Source organism: Mastigoproctus giganteus, chromosome 13 (assembly GCF_048544385.1).
Source record: "Mastigoproctus giganteus isolate SK-2022 chromosome 13, ASM4854438v1, whole genome shotgun sequence".
In the NCBI taxonomy this organism is placed as follows: domain Eukaryota; kingdom Metazoa; phylum Arthropoda; class Arachnida; order Uropygi; family Thelyphonidae; genus Mastigoproctus; species Mastigoproctus giganteus.
This window is the reverse complement of record NC_143587.1, coordinates 8,122,291-8,140,167: the sequence shown is the minus strand read 5'-3', so window position 1 is coordinate 8,140,167 and position 17,877 is coordinate 8,122,291. Positions and strand designations below refer to the sequence as shown.

Genomic DNA, 17,877 nt, shown 5'->3' with positions numbered 1-17,877 from the left:
ATAATATCAAAGTTATTCCCTGCATCCAGTTCTTTTGTGACTACATAATAGTATCCAATCAAATTGGTCAGGCAAGATCTGCCCTTAACAAAACCATGCTGCGTCTGAGCTATAACTGAATTCTTGTCTAGATGATCCTGCAGTGCTTCTTTAACCAGTGCCTCCATTAATTTACCTGGAACAGAAGTTAAACTAACAGGTCTATAATTACTTGTGTCAGCCTTTGATCCTCCTTTGTGAATTGGGGTTACATTTGCACATCTCCAGTCCATGGCCTCCCCTGAGTCCAAAGAAGCTCTCATAATTATGGCTAGGGGTTTGCTTACCTCCTTTGCTGCCTCCTTTAATATAACTGGATAGATCCCATCCACCCCAGGTGCCTTTTTTATGTTTATCCTCAACAATCTCTCCTCCACTTTCCTCTCAGTTATTACAAAATCATCCAGCTCACTGCCAATGTTTACTTTACCTACATCATTCTCCTTCCTGAATAACTCCTCATGCGTGAATGTAGATGCAAAATACTCGTTTAGATTGTTAGCCATCTGAGCAGGATCCTCAACTGTTGAACCATCGATATCCAGTGGACCAATCTGATTCATCCCTTTCCTTCTTGAGTTTAAATAGGTAAAGAACTCTTTTCTGTTTTCCTTTGCATCCTTTGCCTGCCTAATCTCCTTTGTGACTTGGTTACAGACCAACTTATATCTATCATAGGCTTCCATGTCACCCATTAATTTGTATGTATCCCATGCATTTTTCTTCTCTGCCACATGTCTCATTAGTTCATCTGACAACCATTTAAGCCTAAACCTTGAACAATATTTCTTAGTTGGTATGTAAAGCCTGGTAGCCTCCAAGATTAGTTCCTTGAATGCTTCCCATTTTGAGTTTGCTGTTGGTAACATCATCAGTTGGTCCCACTGTATAGAATTTAAATACTGTCTCAGACCATCATAGTCGCCTTTACGAAAACCCTTCCCTTTACCTCTGATGGTAGTTACCTCCTTGAGTAAATCCCACTTCAACACACTGTGATCACTGCCACCTAGTGGTTCATTTATCTGCAGATTCTTTAAATCTTTAAAAACAACATTTTGGAATTCAAAAGTACATCACCAAGGGTGTCAAGACTAATACTCAAAATTTCTAAGAGGTACAACCTAAAAAGCTTATATTGATTTATGCACCAACATCGAGCCATGATGATGAAGAGGTTGAAGAAATGTACACCGAAATTGAGAGTCTTCTAGATGAGCAGAAAACCCACTACACTATATTATGGGGGACTTCAATGCTAAGGTTGGAAAAAGACAAAACAGTGCAGAAAGAGGAACTATAGGAAATTTTGGAATTGGTGAAAGAAATGAAAGAGGTGAAAGACTTTTGGAATTTGCAGAATCTCAAGGACTGTCAGTAATGAACACTTTTTTCAAGAAAAGGGTGAACAGAAATTGGACATGGAAGAGTCCAAATGGATTAACAACTAAGGAAATAGACTTCATCCTCACTAACAGAAGATATACTGTGAATGATGTTACCGTCCTGAATAAGGTAAATGTTGGAAGTGATCACAGTGTACACTTGATGTAGATGTAGGAAAGGAAAAAAACTGACTTGAGTAAATAATACAAAGGTCTTTGAGATAACAGAAGAGGAGAAAAAGCAGTATGTACTGAATTTAAGAAAACGTTTGAGCTTCTGCAGACTGCTCAGGACCAAGATATCGACGAGCAATATTACAACTTTCTGGAAGTGATAAAGCCCAAGAAACCTATAGGCAAAAAGAAATCCAAAGAAGAAAAAATTAGTCAGGAAACACTTGTCATGATGAATCGAAGACGACAAATGAACAGCAAGAAAAACACTGACAGGGAGAAAATTGAGTATACTGAGTTATGCAAAGCATTAGAAAGAGACTCAGAGAGGACATAAGAAGACTTAACACAAGAAAAGTAGAACAAGCATTAAGGAAAACAATGGATTTAAATCAGCAGCCATGAGCAGTAATACAGAAAGACAAATGATACTGAAACTGAAGAATAGCGATGGTGTACTTATAAACAACAGAGAAGGCATAATTCAAATAGCAGAAGACTATAGAGAATTATACAAGGAGCGAGGGAATGATGCCAGCAGTGGGGAAGATAGATTGCAAAGTAGCAAAACATATGACATACCCGATATTCTGATGAGGTAGAACATGCATTGAAGAAAATGAAGAATCAGAAAGCGACGGGGGGAGATGAAGTTACTATAGAGTTGTTAAAATTGGGAGGAAGAGACATAACACAAAAACTGGCAAGGCTTTTCACAAAGTGCATTCGAAAAGATGTGACGCCTAAGCAGTGGAATAATGCAATCATAGTTTTGCTGCATAAGAAAGGAGATAAATCAGAAATTGGAAATTATAGACCAATTAGCTTGTTATCCCACATCTACAAGTTGTTCACAAGGGTCATTACTAACAGATTAGAAAGAATACTTGATGAGAATCAACCGAAAGAGCAAGCTGGCTTTAGGACAGGATTCTCAACTAGGGATCACCTTCACGTAATATCACAGCTAATGGAAAAAGCAAATGAATATAAAACACCATTATGCCTGGCATTTGTGGATTATGAAAAGGCATTTGACTCCATACAGCATAAGGCAATGTTTCGGGTGCTGGAAAGACAAGGCAAAGATACCCCATATATTATGATTTTGAAGAAAATATATGAGAACGCTACCTCCTTTATTAGGCTAGACAAAGCCAGCAGGAAATTTAAAATTGAGAAAGGAGTTCGACAAGGAGACACAATATTTCCGAAGCTGTTTACTGCTGCCCTTGAGGAAGCTTTCAGAAGATTAGACTGGTCGGAGAAAGGAGTCAATGTGAATGGAGAGTACCTAAACCATTTACAGATGACATTGTGGTCATAAGCCATGATCCCAAAGAATTAGAGGAAAATCTTAATCAGTTATGCACAGTTAGTAAGGATTTTGGACTAAAGATGAATATGGCTAAAACAAAAGTAATGAACAAGTATGCCACAGAAAGAGAAATAATGATTGAAGGAGCAGTAATTGAAAAGGTGGAGTCATATACTTATCTAGGACAAGTTATTAGCTGTAATAATGATAAATGGCTGGAAGTCAAGAGAAGAATAAATTTTGGATGGATAGCATTTAGGAAATATAGTCATACTGAAGAGCAATATCCCAGTTTATCTGAAACGTAAAATAATGAACTAATGTATACTCCCCACCATGACTTATGGAAGTGAAACTTGGGCACTCACCAAAAGAATGGAAGAGAAACCGAAAACTACACAGCGAAGAATGGAACGAATTATATTGGGAATCAGACTGTTAGATAAGAAGTGAAACATATGGATTAGGCAGCAAACTCAAGTAAAGGACATTGTTATTAAAACTAAAGAACTAAAATGGTCTTGGGCAGGACACATAGCTCGAAGACATGATGACAGATGGACTAAGAATATAACAGAATGGTACCCAAGGAGCTAGAAGAAAAACTGGAAGACAAAGGCGGAGATGGATAGATGAAATTCATGAGTGTGTGGTAGTAAATGGATGGCCAGTGCTCAAAACAGAAGGAACTGGAAAGTTGCTGGAGAGGCCTTCATCCTGCAGTGGATTTAAAATGGCTGATGATGATGACTGGTAGGGATAACTTAGCTAGATGCAAAAGTTACTCTCATAGGCCTGTTATCACATTTTTTGGATGTTGTTATTTGGTTTTTAGGAGTATTAGGAACAAAGGCCATATTGCTCTGGGAATATGCAGTGGTCATTCCCTGACCTTTCCGCATCCTCCGTATTTGGTGGTGATGGGCTTGGACCCCGGTCTAATCAGAAACATAGGCTATGCACTGCTGCTCCTTCCCACCTGGCTACAGAGGCACCACATTTTTTGGCAATTGTTTACATTACGCGTAAATTTAAATTGCACAAGATGTTCTGCAACATAACACTCACATAAATTAAATTAGGAAGTCACTGTATCAAAGTTATTTACACACTGCTTATTCCAATACTAACGTGCAATACAAATTTCAATGACACTGATGATTTTGCTAACAGAAAAGGCTGAAGGAAATTTCAAATTCCTTAATTTCAAAAGGTAAAGATACACTCCAGATATATTTGTAAATTAAATGACTGATACCAGAGGTGAAAAAGAGAATTTCCACCAAAGCCATTTTCAAATATCTATATAAAATTGAAATTGATGTCAACATTTGAATTCAGTCTGGTATTCTGTTCTCAAAAATATGCACATCAGATTACTGTTTCTTACCCACACATATGCTGCGGTATATAAACTCCCTGGATGATCTCTGCAAGTTCACAGTCAATAAAAAATATAGGAAACCCTTACTCCATCAACCGCCTTCTCAGACCCACGTCATAGGGTATTAGAACCTGATCACAAGGACTTCATCACCACCATGGATCCATCAATCCAGTGTTCCAACCTTTCTACACCTACCCAGATGACTATCTTGCACTATAAAAATTCTTCTCCCTGGTCAATAATTCTACTTCCAAACGTGAACATATTTTCCTATATAAATTCATTAATGTTTGTGTTCAAATCTTCAATTATACAATTGTCTAATGAGTAATAATACTAATTTTTTCTCAACCTTATTCATTATGTTGTGTTATCCTTTCGCGAAAACCCTGGCTTGTAGCTGTGAAGGGTGTTGAGTACGGCGATGTGCCTTGTGTATACAATAAAGAGTTCTTTTTCTTCTTCTTACAAAACAATGGTAGTACACAATGCTTGTGAAAACACACTACATTGCAGTATGATATTCCTTTTATAAAATATCTAATGCAGCTATGAATATATTTTGATATAGTATTCATAAATGCTATAATCATTATAAGCTTTTGATTTTGGCACTGTACTAGACTTTAAAAATGAAAAATTTAGGAACCTAAATATAACTTTGGCATACCTTATCATAAATTGCTGATCCATTAAGCATTCAATTCTGGGGACCTCCCAGAATTGAATGCTTAATGACTCCCTGTACATTAAGAATTGAAAAAGTGTTAATTTTTACACTATATACTGGATATTGTCTGTTACATGTGCTGATTGGAGGAATGAACGGACAATATGATAAGACAGCAGAAAGGAAATGCTCTTCGTTTGTGCATAAAAAGTGGCTTCTCGACGAGCTTCACTTTTTGTTATAAGTTTACTTAATATATAATAATAATAATAATATATTTTATTTTTATATTATTATTAATAATATATTTATACTATTTGCCTATTATATTAATCATAGAAACACAAAATAAGTGTTATCTTTCAATTGTTATTAGAAACCAGGAGGAAATAAGTAATGTATTAAAAAATATTAAGTGAATATTACAGTGATTTTCTGATATGGTGAAGTGAAAACAATTACTTTAATATATATGATTAGTTAATCAATTAGTAACTGGTAACAAGGCAACTAGTTATTTAATTTCACTTTTATTAATGAGTAAAAGGGAAAAAAATCAATAAAAAAAAAAGAGAACAAATCAAACTGATTTCAGGCAGTACCTGTGCTTTCAACTGTACAGCCTTGTCACCAATATCTGCCATCCAACTCCATAATAAGGAGAGCCCATGGTAATCCAAGAAAAGCCTGAGACATGCCTGTTCAGTTGTATTCTGTACAAAATAAAAAACATATATATTATTGAAGTTGAACAATATCAATGATTTAATAATACCTAAACAACAAAATGCTTGCATTAAATACAGGAAACAGCCTGAAGCATTTAAAGTATTATTCCTGTTCTAGCATTAGCATTAGTAGTGGCATATAATGCAAGTAAGCAAGTTTATTCAGCATCAGCCAAGGGGGGGGGGGGGGGAACTTTCCATTTCACCTATTCATTTGCTCTAAATGTTTGTCTAGTTCTGCCTTGAATTTATTTAAGCTATCAATTTCTATGACAGATGGAAGTTTGTTCCAGTAGTCAACCACCTGCTGGTTAAAGGCAAATTTCCACACATCTATTCTCCAACTGTCTTTCCTCAATTTGAATTTCTGCCCCTTCAGGTGATTAATTTGGGCAAGGAGAAGAATCCCATTAGCATTGAGCTTGCTCAAACCATTCTGGGCGTTATACAAGTGCCTAGTCTCTAGACACTGTAATTTTCATAACTCAAGCCTTTTGTTGCAAGTGTACCAGTTTTTCACCCCAAGTCTTGTTACCATTCTCTGTACTCGTAGCAACTCCACATCCTTTCTAAAATGAGGTCTCCAGACCTGTATACAGTACTCAAGATGTGGTCTGACCATTGGCTTATACAAGGGGATGATCTCCTCCTTATCCCTGCTAGAAAAATTCCTGTATATCATAGACAGACACCATGAGCTAATCTTGCAGATCATCTGCACTGCTCAGAAAACTTCATATCTGACCCAGGTCCTTTTCATTCTCTACCACTCTGAGTACCACACAGTTGATATGTTACTCCGGGGCTACCACTACCCATATGCAGTACTTTTCATTTGTTAATGTTAAACTTCAGTTGCCACCACTCAGCCCATCTGTTCAACTTTTCTAGATCCTGTTGCAGTAGCGTACTGTCATTAGTGTCATTAACAACACTGCCAACCTTTGTATCGGCTGCAAACTGAGACATTAAGCCTGATATACCTTCACGAATATCATTAATAAATACAGAAAACAAGGGACACAACACTGAACCCTGGAGTACTCCACTATTAACATTAATGGAGTACCCCAGTTTACAAAGAGCAGTGTTCATTGATTACCGCTCTCTGTCTTCTCCCACTCAACCATCCTTTTATCCATAGCAGTAACTTGCCCTTGATGCCACACTGCCTGAACTTGTACAGCAGGGCGCCTCCGTAGCCAGGTGGGAAGGAGCAACAGTGCGTAGCACACGCTTCTTGATTAGACGGGGGTTCGAGCCCATCACCACCAAATTCGGAGGATGCGGAAAGGTCAGGGAATGATCACTGCATATTCCCAGAGCAATATGGCCTTAGTTGCTAATGCTCCTAAAAACCAAAACAACAACAACAACTTGTACAGCAGTCTTCCATGTGCAACAGTATCAAAAACATTCATAAGATCCAAGTACTGAATATGATATCAAAATTATTTTTTTTCATCCAGTTACTTTGTGACCACATCATAGTATCCAAACAAATTAGTCACACACAACTTCCCCTTAATAAACCCATGCTATGTCCGAACTATAACTGAAGTCTTGTCTAGATGATCCTGTAGTGCTTCTCTAACCAGTGCTTTGATTAATTTCCTCGGAACAGAAGTTAAACAAGTCTGCAATTACTTTTATCACCCTTTGGTCCTCCTTTGTAAATTGAGTCACATTTGCACTTCAAAAAAAAAAAAAAAAGTCTAGTGGTGCTAAATCGGGTTCTAGAGAGGGTAGTCTATGACTGCAATTAGAATTAAATAAATTGTAGGTTTATTTGTATGTAACCGAGTGACTCCTAATGGTCAAATTTTGCATTTTGCCTTTTTCAACCCAGGGGCTCACATCTGGTGAAACAGTGGGATTAAAATTGTTTATGGGCTTGGCACACCCTGGTATTGAGCTGGATACCATCACTCTTCTCTTTCTTGGTGATTCTGCTTCTACTTCTTTCTTTCTCTCTCTCTCTCTCTCTCTCTCTCTCTCTCTCTCTCTCTCTCTCTCTCTCTCTCTCTCTCTCTCTCTCTAGTTAATTCAGAAATTTTTTTTTTGGTTGGTGCAACATACGCCTCAGGTTTCCTTGCACCACACTGCTAATAATAATCTCCAGTCCATGGGTATCTCCAATGAGTCCAAGAAAGCTCTCATAATTATGGCTAAGGATTTGCTTACTTCTTTTGCTGCCTTTTTTAATATCACTAGATAGATACCATTCACCCCATGTGCCTTTCTTATGCTTATGTTCAACTATTTCTGGCATTGATCTAAACAAAATTGTTTAGATCAATGCCAGAGTTTAATAAACTTCTGGCGCATTCCCCTCCCTGAATAACTCATGTGTAAATGTAGATGCAAAATACTCATTCAGTTTGCTAGCTCCCTGAGCAGGATCATCAACATTTAAACCATTGATTTCAAGTAGACTAATCTGATTAATCACCTTCCTTCTAGGGTTTACATAAGTAAAGAACTCTTTGCTGTTTTTTTTGCATCCTTTGCTAAAGATTTCTCGTAATCTGCCTTTGCCTGACATCCTTTGACTTGATTACAGACCAGCTTATATCTACCACAGGCTTCCGTGTCACCTGTTAATTTATGTATCCATGCATTTTTCTTCTCTGACACGTCTCATTAGTTCATCTGACATCCATTTAGGCCTAAACGTTGGACAATATTTCTGAGTTGCTATGAAAAGTGTAATAGCTTCCAAGGTTAATTCTTTGAATGCATCCCATTTAGATTTTTTTTTTTTTTTTTTTTAATGTAAACCCCAAACACGAGAGATATTAGAACCTATAGTACTTAGTACCGTGCTTGGGTTGGAGGATGAGAAGACGAAAGAAGATATTTGTTGACATTGGACTTGAACTTCTGTAGATTGTAATTTTCAGGAAATGCGTATGAAGGAAGGTTGTTCCAGAAAATGGCAGTTAAATGAATAAATGAGGAAGATGAAAAGTTGGTTCTGTGAGTTTGAAGTTGGACAGTAAAGGGATGTTGGCTGGTGGCGGAACGTGTTCAGACTGTTTTGAAAGAGAGAGTGGGAATTATAGAAGACAATTCAGAAGAACAGTGCCCATGGAAATATCTGTAGTAGAGGCATGCAGCAGAAAAAACAGTACGTCTATGAGACAGCGAGTGAAGAGACTCTGTTAGAGATGCATCATTAATTAACCTAACTGCCCTCCTTCTGAAAGGAATCAAGAAGCCTGAGAGAGGTTTTGGGGCACCACCCCAGATGTGGAAACAATATTCCATGGTAGGGCAGATTTGCGATTTATACAGAGTGAACAGCTGTTTGGAAGAAAAGTAATGGCGAGAGCGAAAGAGAAAACCAAGTTTTTAGATGCAGAGGAAGCAATATTTGTAATGTGCTTGTGCCAAGAGAGATTAGAAGTCAGGGTAATTCCCAAAAGAGATATATCATTTTGCCTAGAAATCGAAGTGTCACCAAGATAAGCACAGGAGTTGAAGAATCCTTTTTTGTGAGATATAAGACAAGATTGAGTTTTAGAAGGACTGAAATCAACTAAGTTGTCTTTGCCCCACTGGAGATCGGCATTTAAGGAACTGGTAGCAGATTTTCGAGAAATTGAAGCTCATTGAGCAGGGCAAGGTTTCTCAAAATGGAAAGTGGAATGCAATGTGCTATCATCAGCAAAACTATGAATAGGATTTCCAGTCACTGGAAGGTCATTAATATACAGGAGGAAAAGAGTGTGGGGCAGGAGAAGAACTGAACCTTGTGGGAACCAGCATTATTGGAGAAGTTAGAAGACAGAGAGCCATCTACCATCACCCTCAGTGAGCGATCATAGAGAAAACAGGATAACCAATTACAAAAAATAGTTGGCAAACCATAAGATGGAAGCTTGTTTGGTTACAAGTTCTTTAGCCCAATTCGATCGACAGCCTTAGAGATGTCAAGAGCAACTGCTTGTGTTTCACTGAACTTATCCATTGAATTAGTCCACAAATGGATAACATAAGCCAGAATATCACCAGTGGATCAACGCTGACGGAATCCATACTGGCGATCGTTGATCAGACGGAAGGTGAGTTGGCGGTTAATTGCATTTCTCCATTACTTTAGAAAGAGTAGAAGTAATTACAATGGAACAATAATTGGATGGGAGGGATTTGTCACCCTTTTTAGGAACTGGCTGGATATGAGCAAATTTCCAAGCAGAAGGAAAAACACCTTTGGAATAAGAAAGTGAAAAAAAAAAAGGCGGCAAAGGATAAGAGTAAGTTCAGGAGCACAGGTTTTGAGAACAAGTGGAGAAATACCATTGGGACCTGGAGCTTTCTTAGCAACAAGATTCGTCAAAATCCTTCTGACATCCTTTTGACAGAAGACCACAGGAGGCATTGGATGGAGCGTGTTGGGAATGGTGGGAGGTGTTTTACCAAGATCATTAATACATGAGTTGGAAGAAAAATGGGATGCTAGTAGATCAGCTTTATCCTTGGCTGAAGTGACAACAGATCCGTCTGGTCTGGACAGAGGTGGAAGCAAAGATGGGCAAAAGTTGCGGCCAGTAGCTTTGCAAAAAAGAGACCAGAATGTTCAACTACTATTAGGGCAAGAAGCAAGTTTTCTACTCTTAGCCTGTTCAAAATCTAGTTTGGACTGATTAATAACTGCTTTACAATTGTTGTGAACTTTGGTGTAGGCAGAAAATGAAACTGAAGAATTAGAAACAAGCCAATTACGATATGCAACATTCTTCTCCTGAACAGCCTTAGCACATTTATTGAAAAACCAAGGTTTAGATAAAGGACGAGATTTTAAAGTGGAGTGTGGGATAAAGGATTCCATTCCTGCAAGAATAATTTCACTGACACGATCTGACAAACGTTGACATCAGAACCTTTGAAACAGTAATCCGACCAAGGAAAAGAAATCTTGCAGGTCTTGTAATGCCAAACAACAACACGAGGTTGTGAATAGCCATGAGATAAAGGCTCCATTGGAGAAGAGACAATCGCCAAGTTGTGATCTGAGGTGAATAAAGGACCTCTCACTTCGACTGTGTGCTTAGAAGGGTTGTTTGTGAGAAAAAGATCAAGCATGTTGGCTGAATGGTTAGGATTGTCCGGTATTCATGTAGGTAAATGAACAAGCTGTGCAAGGTCATTAGTAACTGCTAAAGCCTCAGCATCTCGACCAGCTGGGTTGGTGTGACTAGAAAACAGAAGCCAGATGGAGTTGTGAAAATTAAAATCACCAAGGAAAATTACCTCACTGTTGGGAAAGTTGGACTGGAGAAAGTCAAGTTGCAAAGAGCGGAAGTCAAAGAGCTCCAAGTGATTAGTGGAGTTCGGAGAACGTCGAGACAATAGATGAATTTGACACGAGGTAGAGAGATATTAAGAAAGAGAAGATCGTAAAGAGGAGATTCCAAATTACCAAATCTCTGACAGGGAATATCGGAACGGACATATGCACAAGTAAGCCCTTTCATGCAAAAGGAATCACACAGCGAACAATTTGGGCAACTGAGATGAGCAGTAGTTGAATCAACCGATAACTGAGATTCTGTTAGAAAATGTACATGGGGTTTGGCAGACTCCAAGTGGTAATGGACAACGTTGAGATTAGAATTGCGACCACGTATATTTGTGAAATGAATTAGGAAGTGTTTGGGAGGTTTAGATCTTTTCGAAGATAAGCTTGCTCTATTATTTTGACTATTCATGGTTTATTTAATAGTAAGAAAGAGTGGGTGGGACATGCTGTATGAAGTAATGAAATTTTTGGATGTGGCATACACATGGTAAGAATATACCCAGATCCTTGACATAATGTGGCCTTGACAATGCCACAGATCTGGGAATAGTATTCCATGGTAGGCAGTTTTGCGATTTGTACAGAGTGAACAGCTGTTTGGAAGAAAAGTAAACCCGAGAGTGAAAGAGAAAAGAGAGTTTTCTAGATGCACAGGAAGCAATATGTGGAGTGTTCTTATGCCAAGATACATTAAAAATTAGGGTAAACACCAATAGAGATATATGATCTTGCCCAAAAATCAGTGTCATCAAAGATGAGCACAGCAGCAGTGGAATTTGTTTTGTGATATATAAGACAGGAGGACTGAGTTTTAGAAGGATTGAAATGAACTATGTTATCTTTGCTGCAATGGAGAATTACCTGGTGATCAGCATTTAAGGAACTGGAAGTGTATATTTGAGAAGTTGAAGATATTTGTGCACCTTCAACTTGAAAGTGGAATTCAATGTGCTGTCATCAGAAAAACTATGGATATGATTTTCATTCAATGGAAGAAAATCATTAATATACAAGATGAAAAGAGTGGGAAAAAGGACCGAACCTTGGAGGACACCAGCATTAGTGGAGATGTTAGAAGACAGAGAGCCATCTACCATTACCTGCAGTGAGGGGCAAGAGAGAGAAAGCAGTATATTCAATTACAAAAAACAGTTGGTAAACCATAAGATGGAAGCTTATTTAGATGACCTCTATGCCAAACATGATCAAAAGCCTTTGAAATATTGAGAGAAACTGTTTGAGTTTCACCAAACTTTTCCAGTGAATTTGTGCATAGATGGGTAACAAAAGCTAGAATATCACTAGTGAATTCACACTTACGGAATCCATACTGGAAATCATTGTTCAAATGGAAGGTTTCTAGATAGTTTAAGAGTTAGCAGTTAAGTGATTTCTCCATTACTTTAAGAAAGAGAAAAAAGGCAACACAGAACAGGAGTAAGTTTAGAAACAGGTTTCGAAAAGTGGAAAAATACCATAAGGACTCAGAGCTTTCTTGGAATCAAGATTGTTCAAATTCCTTCTGACAGAAGATCACAGGAGAAATTGAATGGAGTGTTCTGTGAACGATTGGAGGTGGTTTACCAAGATCATCAAGTACATGCGTTGGAAGAAAAACAGGATACTAGGAAGTCAACTTTATCTCTGGCTGAAGTGGCAATAGAACCATCTGATTTTGACAGAAATGGGCGAAATTTGGAGCCAAATAGCTTTGACAAGACCAGAATGTTGCCTACCACCTGGACTGATTAATAGCTGTTTTACAATTGTTGCGGGTTTTGGTGTAGGCAGGAAATGAACCTGTAGATTTGGATACCAGCCAATTATGATATGCAACATTTTTCTCTAGAAGAGCCTTAGCACATATATTGGAAAGCCTAGGTTTAGATAATAGACGAGATTTTAAGGTAGGTAGAGTGTGGAATAAAGGATTTCATCCCTACAAGAATAATTTCACTGAAACAATCTGGGCAAACGCTGACATGAAATGATTTGAAACAGTAACCTGACCAAAGAAAAGAAGTTTCGCAGATCATCTCGATTTACCTTTCTTGTAATGTTAAACAACATGGAGCTGACAATGGCAATCAGAGAAAGGCTCTGCTGGAGAAGAGACCATCACCAAGTTCTGATCTGTGGTGCCTAGACGACCACTCACCTTCACTGTGTACTCAGAAGTACACAGTTGAGGTGAAAGGTTATTTGCAAGAAAAAGATCAAGAGTGTTGGCTGCATAGTTAGGATTGTCTGGTATTCTGGTAGGTAAATGAACAATCTCTGCAAGGTCAATAGCAATTGGAAAAGCCTTTGCATTCGACCAGCTGGGTATATGTGACTAGAAAATGGAGGCCAAGTGGAGTTGTGAGCACGAAAATCGCCACTGTTAGAAAAGTTGGACTGGAGAAAGTTACGTTTCAAAGAGAGGAAATCAAACTGTTCCAAGTGATAGTGGAGTTAGTACAGTAACAGATGATTTAGGCAGTGTGTGGTATAGAGATTTTAAGCCAGAAAAGATCGAAAAGAGGAGATATCTAATTACTAAGTCTCTGACATGGAATATCAGAATGGACATATGCACAATTACACACAATTATTATGCACAATTTGAAGTGATAGGAATGATACAGTGAATAATTCGGACTACTGATATGACTAGTGGTTGAATCAACCAATAACTCGGATTCTAATGTGTTTGGCAAACTGCACGTGGAAATGGACATCATTTAGATTAGATCTGAGACCACGTATATTTGTGAAATGAACGTGGAAGTGTTTAGGAGATTTAGATATTTTTTGCAGATAAATTAGAAAATCAGACAGTAAAATATTTAAATCTTTTTTTATTAAATCTTTAAAATTAGAGAGTAAAAATCAGCAAATGTAAAAGATCCGCATGGCTCAACAGTCAACTGGTGTGAGTTCCTGCTCTGTACTGAACTACATACTCTTGTCTTCAATGACAAAGTATATACAACTTTTTGACAATTCACCTTGGATAACATGGAACCTTGGTTAATCAGGACTCTACTCTATATGCATTCATTGGTTAATTCCTCATATTCATGAGGATATGTCAGACCAAACTAAAAAAGGTGTCCCCTTCCCCCCAAATTGATTTATGAACTACTGCAACATATTTGCTTACAGTTTTTACCATATATCATAATTAGTATTCTGGAGGAAAAAAACTTACCTGAATTATGTCCAACAGGCGACGCCTTATATGGATATCTTCAGCACGTACCATTAATCGAGCAAGTGTCAGTGTGTGTTCTCTATTGCGAAGACCACTATTACTTCCCAGCTTTTCGATTTCCTCTTCTAACTATAAAATTGTACACAAAAGGGATTTAAATTAATATTTTAAAAAGAAAATCATTCTGCACATTTTTAAATATAATCCTCTTTTGATAACTTATTTCTATCACTACCAAAGAGTTCTGTCGCTATCTGGGAGTTTATTGGGACATCAGTAGCTATGACCACAATATGCATATTTCAGCTCTTATAAAAATAAGGTGGCAATTATTTTTAGGAAATGCAGTTCACTAATCTCCTAGCTATCAACATTTTATCATTTTAGTGCAAATACCATCTTAAAAAAAAAAAAAAAAACCTTCAATTGCAAAACCACCCTTGTATGTTCTCTTAACAACACATATGCTCTCCATAATGAAAACCATAAATGCGTACTTGTGTACAGTTGGTTTGAACTAGATTTAGTTATTCCATAATTTCCTTGTATTTGCCCTCCCAGCTGGGGCTTACAGTTACACAGTCATTTTACCTTAACTATAAAATTGAGGCCTCCGTAGCCGAGTGGTCAGGAGTGGGAGTGCAGTAGTACATGCTCTTTGAGTAAACTGGGGTTCAAGCCCATGACTGCTGAATACGGTCGATCTGCCAACCAACACTGGCCCAGCATGGCAGATTATGGTCCATTTTCCTCAAGCATGAATTGTTGAGGAGGCTTCCATCTACAGTGGGTTGATAATGGCTGCACTTTATTTTTTCCACTTTAACTACTGTGATCTGTTATTATTTGTTTTTTTTTTTTTTTTTTAGGAGCATTAGCAACTAAGGCCATATTGCTCCAGGGATGGTCATTCCTGGTGGTCATTCCCTGACCTTTCCACATCCTCTGTATTTGGTGGTCACGGGCTCGAACCCCGGTCTAATCAAGAAGCATGTGCTACGCACTGTTGCTCCTGCCCACCTGGTTACGGAGGCGCCTACCATGATCTAATTCATTACAGTGTATCTTAGCACTGCATAATCATTTTACACCAAGGTTCCTTTGCAGTCAGCCTTATGATACTATCTGGGTAATAAGTGACAAACAGGTCCAGAATATTGTTGCTCTGAATACTTTATTTAACATGTTAATATAGATAATCATCTAACTGATTTAATAAAACTTCAGTCCCCATGGAAAAAAAACTTTCCTCCCAATTGTACTAATCAATGTGAAGCAGACTGAAATCCCCAAAACAAGTCAATTGCTCTTGCTCCTTCATCACATCTACAGATAAAGGCTCTTTATACTCTTCAAAATCTAATGGTCTGTAGAATATCCGTCCCCCCCTCCTGTATTTCAATCCATTATCTGATACTATCCCAGATTTGGGAAATTTAGTTCTTGAATTGACTAACTGTTAGAGATGACTGTGCAGGTTAGAGATTTCACCTCAAGAGCCACGAGTCTGGTTCTCCCACCACTTTGAATGCTGTAGAAAACAAAGGCGATCTAAAGGTAATCGTACAGTGTGACATGAACTTTCCCAAACATTGCAAATAGGACAGCTCATGGGAGGTTTTGTCAATAATATATGGGAATTTTGTAGGCAGGAAAAAGAAGCTGAATATTCCATTGTGTAAGACAATGGGATAATGGTTAGGCTACACCTTGAGTACTTACATAAAGGCTTGAAAGTGTCATTTTAAGAATGCAGTATTCTCTTGGAATGGGTGCAGAGAACAGCAAGCGGGTTAGTCAAGGACCTGGAGGGGTACTCTAATCAAGAAAGACTTTGTTCTGCAAATTGCAGTGCTTGGAAACTAGGCCTGTAAGGTTATCCAACTGATGTAAAATTAAGGCTTTAAACAAACTGAGTAAACTAAATGCTAATATAATCCTTACTCTTCCTTAGACAATACATGTAAGGGAACATAAATTGAAAACAGATGGCTGCAAGAGAGATGTGCAAAAATTTGCTTCCAACCGGAGTAACTGATTGTTAAATGAAACTACTTCTGGAAATCAATAGTTTGAATAAATGTAAGGAACGATTATATAAATTATTAGATGATATGGACAGATGAGCTGGGTAGTTTTTATTAAATGCATATACTTTCAGTGAATGTTTTAGTTCTTTTTGATTTTAGTTTTTATATATCAGCAAAGCAACCTTTAACTATATGTACAAGAATTTGCATACAGTAAACCCCCGCTATTCGCGGTATCTGTATTCGCAGTTTCGCGTATTCGTGGTCGCTGGTTTAACATAAAATGAAACCTAAAAAAAATGCGAATTTTAAAGCGCCGCCATAAAAAAACATGGGCGTGGCTAAAATTATCTTTCCCGATCAAAACAGCGCTCAGTGGGTGGGGGGAGAGGGCGTGACAAAATCGCGAGCGTGGATGTTTCTCGCTAATCCTTGTTCGGTATGTGTCATGCGCTTGCTATGGAAGGTTTCATCGTTTGTTTTTAATTTATATGCTTTGAATAAATTTATCAATTTATAAATTGATATGCTTACAAAATTGATAAATCTACCATTTTGCAGTGTAAAACAGACTTTTTCGAATGTGTTAACGGAAGAAAGTGACTTTATTTGGACAAGTTCTTTGTAACCCGTACAAAAATATAGCTACGAATAACAAGGGAAATGTGAATGCGAAATTATCAAAGAAGGTGATGACATTGGCGAATAAAATTGAGTTATTAGACAAAATTTCTAATGGTGAAAGTGTCTTCTCAGTGACAAAACATTATAAAATCATTGAGTCAACGGTACGATCAATCAAGAAATCAGAAGAAAAAATCCGCCATAGTGTCCGTGAAAACCCGCTAATTGCTTCAAAAATTTGCTCTGTAACTCGTGATGTTAAATTAGAAAAAAACAGAAAAGCTTTAAATCAGTGGATAGAAGACCGAACTCAAAATAAAATTCCGTTAAGTTCACTCATTATTCGTGAAAAGGCAAAACTCCTTTATCAACACTTTAGCGAAACTGGTGATAGCACTGGCGGGATAAGTTTTTTAGCTAGCAAAGGCGCTAGTTTGAAAGATTTGTTTGAAATTTCTAATAAATATTATATTTAATATTAAACTGTTTCTTATTTTCATTTCGATGCCATATGCGTGCATTTCACCATGTACTGTCTATGTACATAGTCATATTATGAAGGTACCTATAATACATACATAGACAAAATTTTAGACTAGTTTTTCTTATATATTTCATACTTTGGAACGGAACCCCTTTATTACTATGGGAGCTATAACTCAGTATTCGCGTTTTTGGTATTCGCGGCATTTCTCAGGAACATAACTGTACTGTACTGTATATCTCTCCCCTAAAATAAAATTAACTACTTAAATGATTTGTGTACATATTTTGAAAAGTTAATTTATTAATTAATTTTCAAAATTGCTTCCTCCCTAAGCTTAATATCTCTTGAAGGGTTACAGATTTGTAATAATTGAGGAAACTTTTTAGAATGCAACATAGGAACTATCAGGAAATATTGTCAAGACTACTCAGGAGATTAATCTTAATAGACAATGTTTCATCATCTCCCAAATATTAGTTCTGTCTCTGAACTTTTTTTTATCACACCTTGTATAATATCATATGTGCTAAAACA

The 17,877-nt window shown here is 37.4% G+C and overlaps 1 protein-coding gene across 1 annotated transcript in view; it reads right to left on the bottom strand.

Moving 5' to 3' along the window:
• Set2 (SET domain containing 2) overlaps positions 1-17,877 on the bottom strand; it is a 434,699-nt gene that overhangs the window by 189,220 nt on the left and 227,602 nt on the right. Inside the window, exons 9-10 of the mRNA XM_090387799.1 lie at positions 14,200-14,331; positions 5,576-5,686 (exon numbers count right to left, since the gene is read on the bottom strand). Of these exons, the coding sequence (XP_090243925.1) occupies positions 5,576-5,686; positions 14,200-14,331 (243 nt within the window). The remainder of the gene's footprint in view (positions 1-5,575; positions 5,687-14,199; positions 14,332-17,877) is intronic.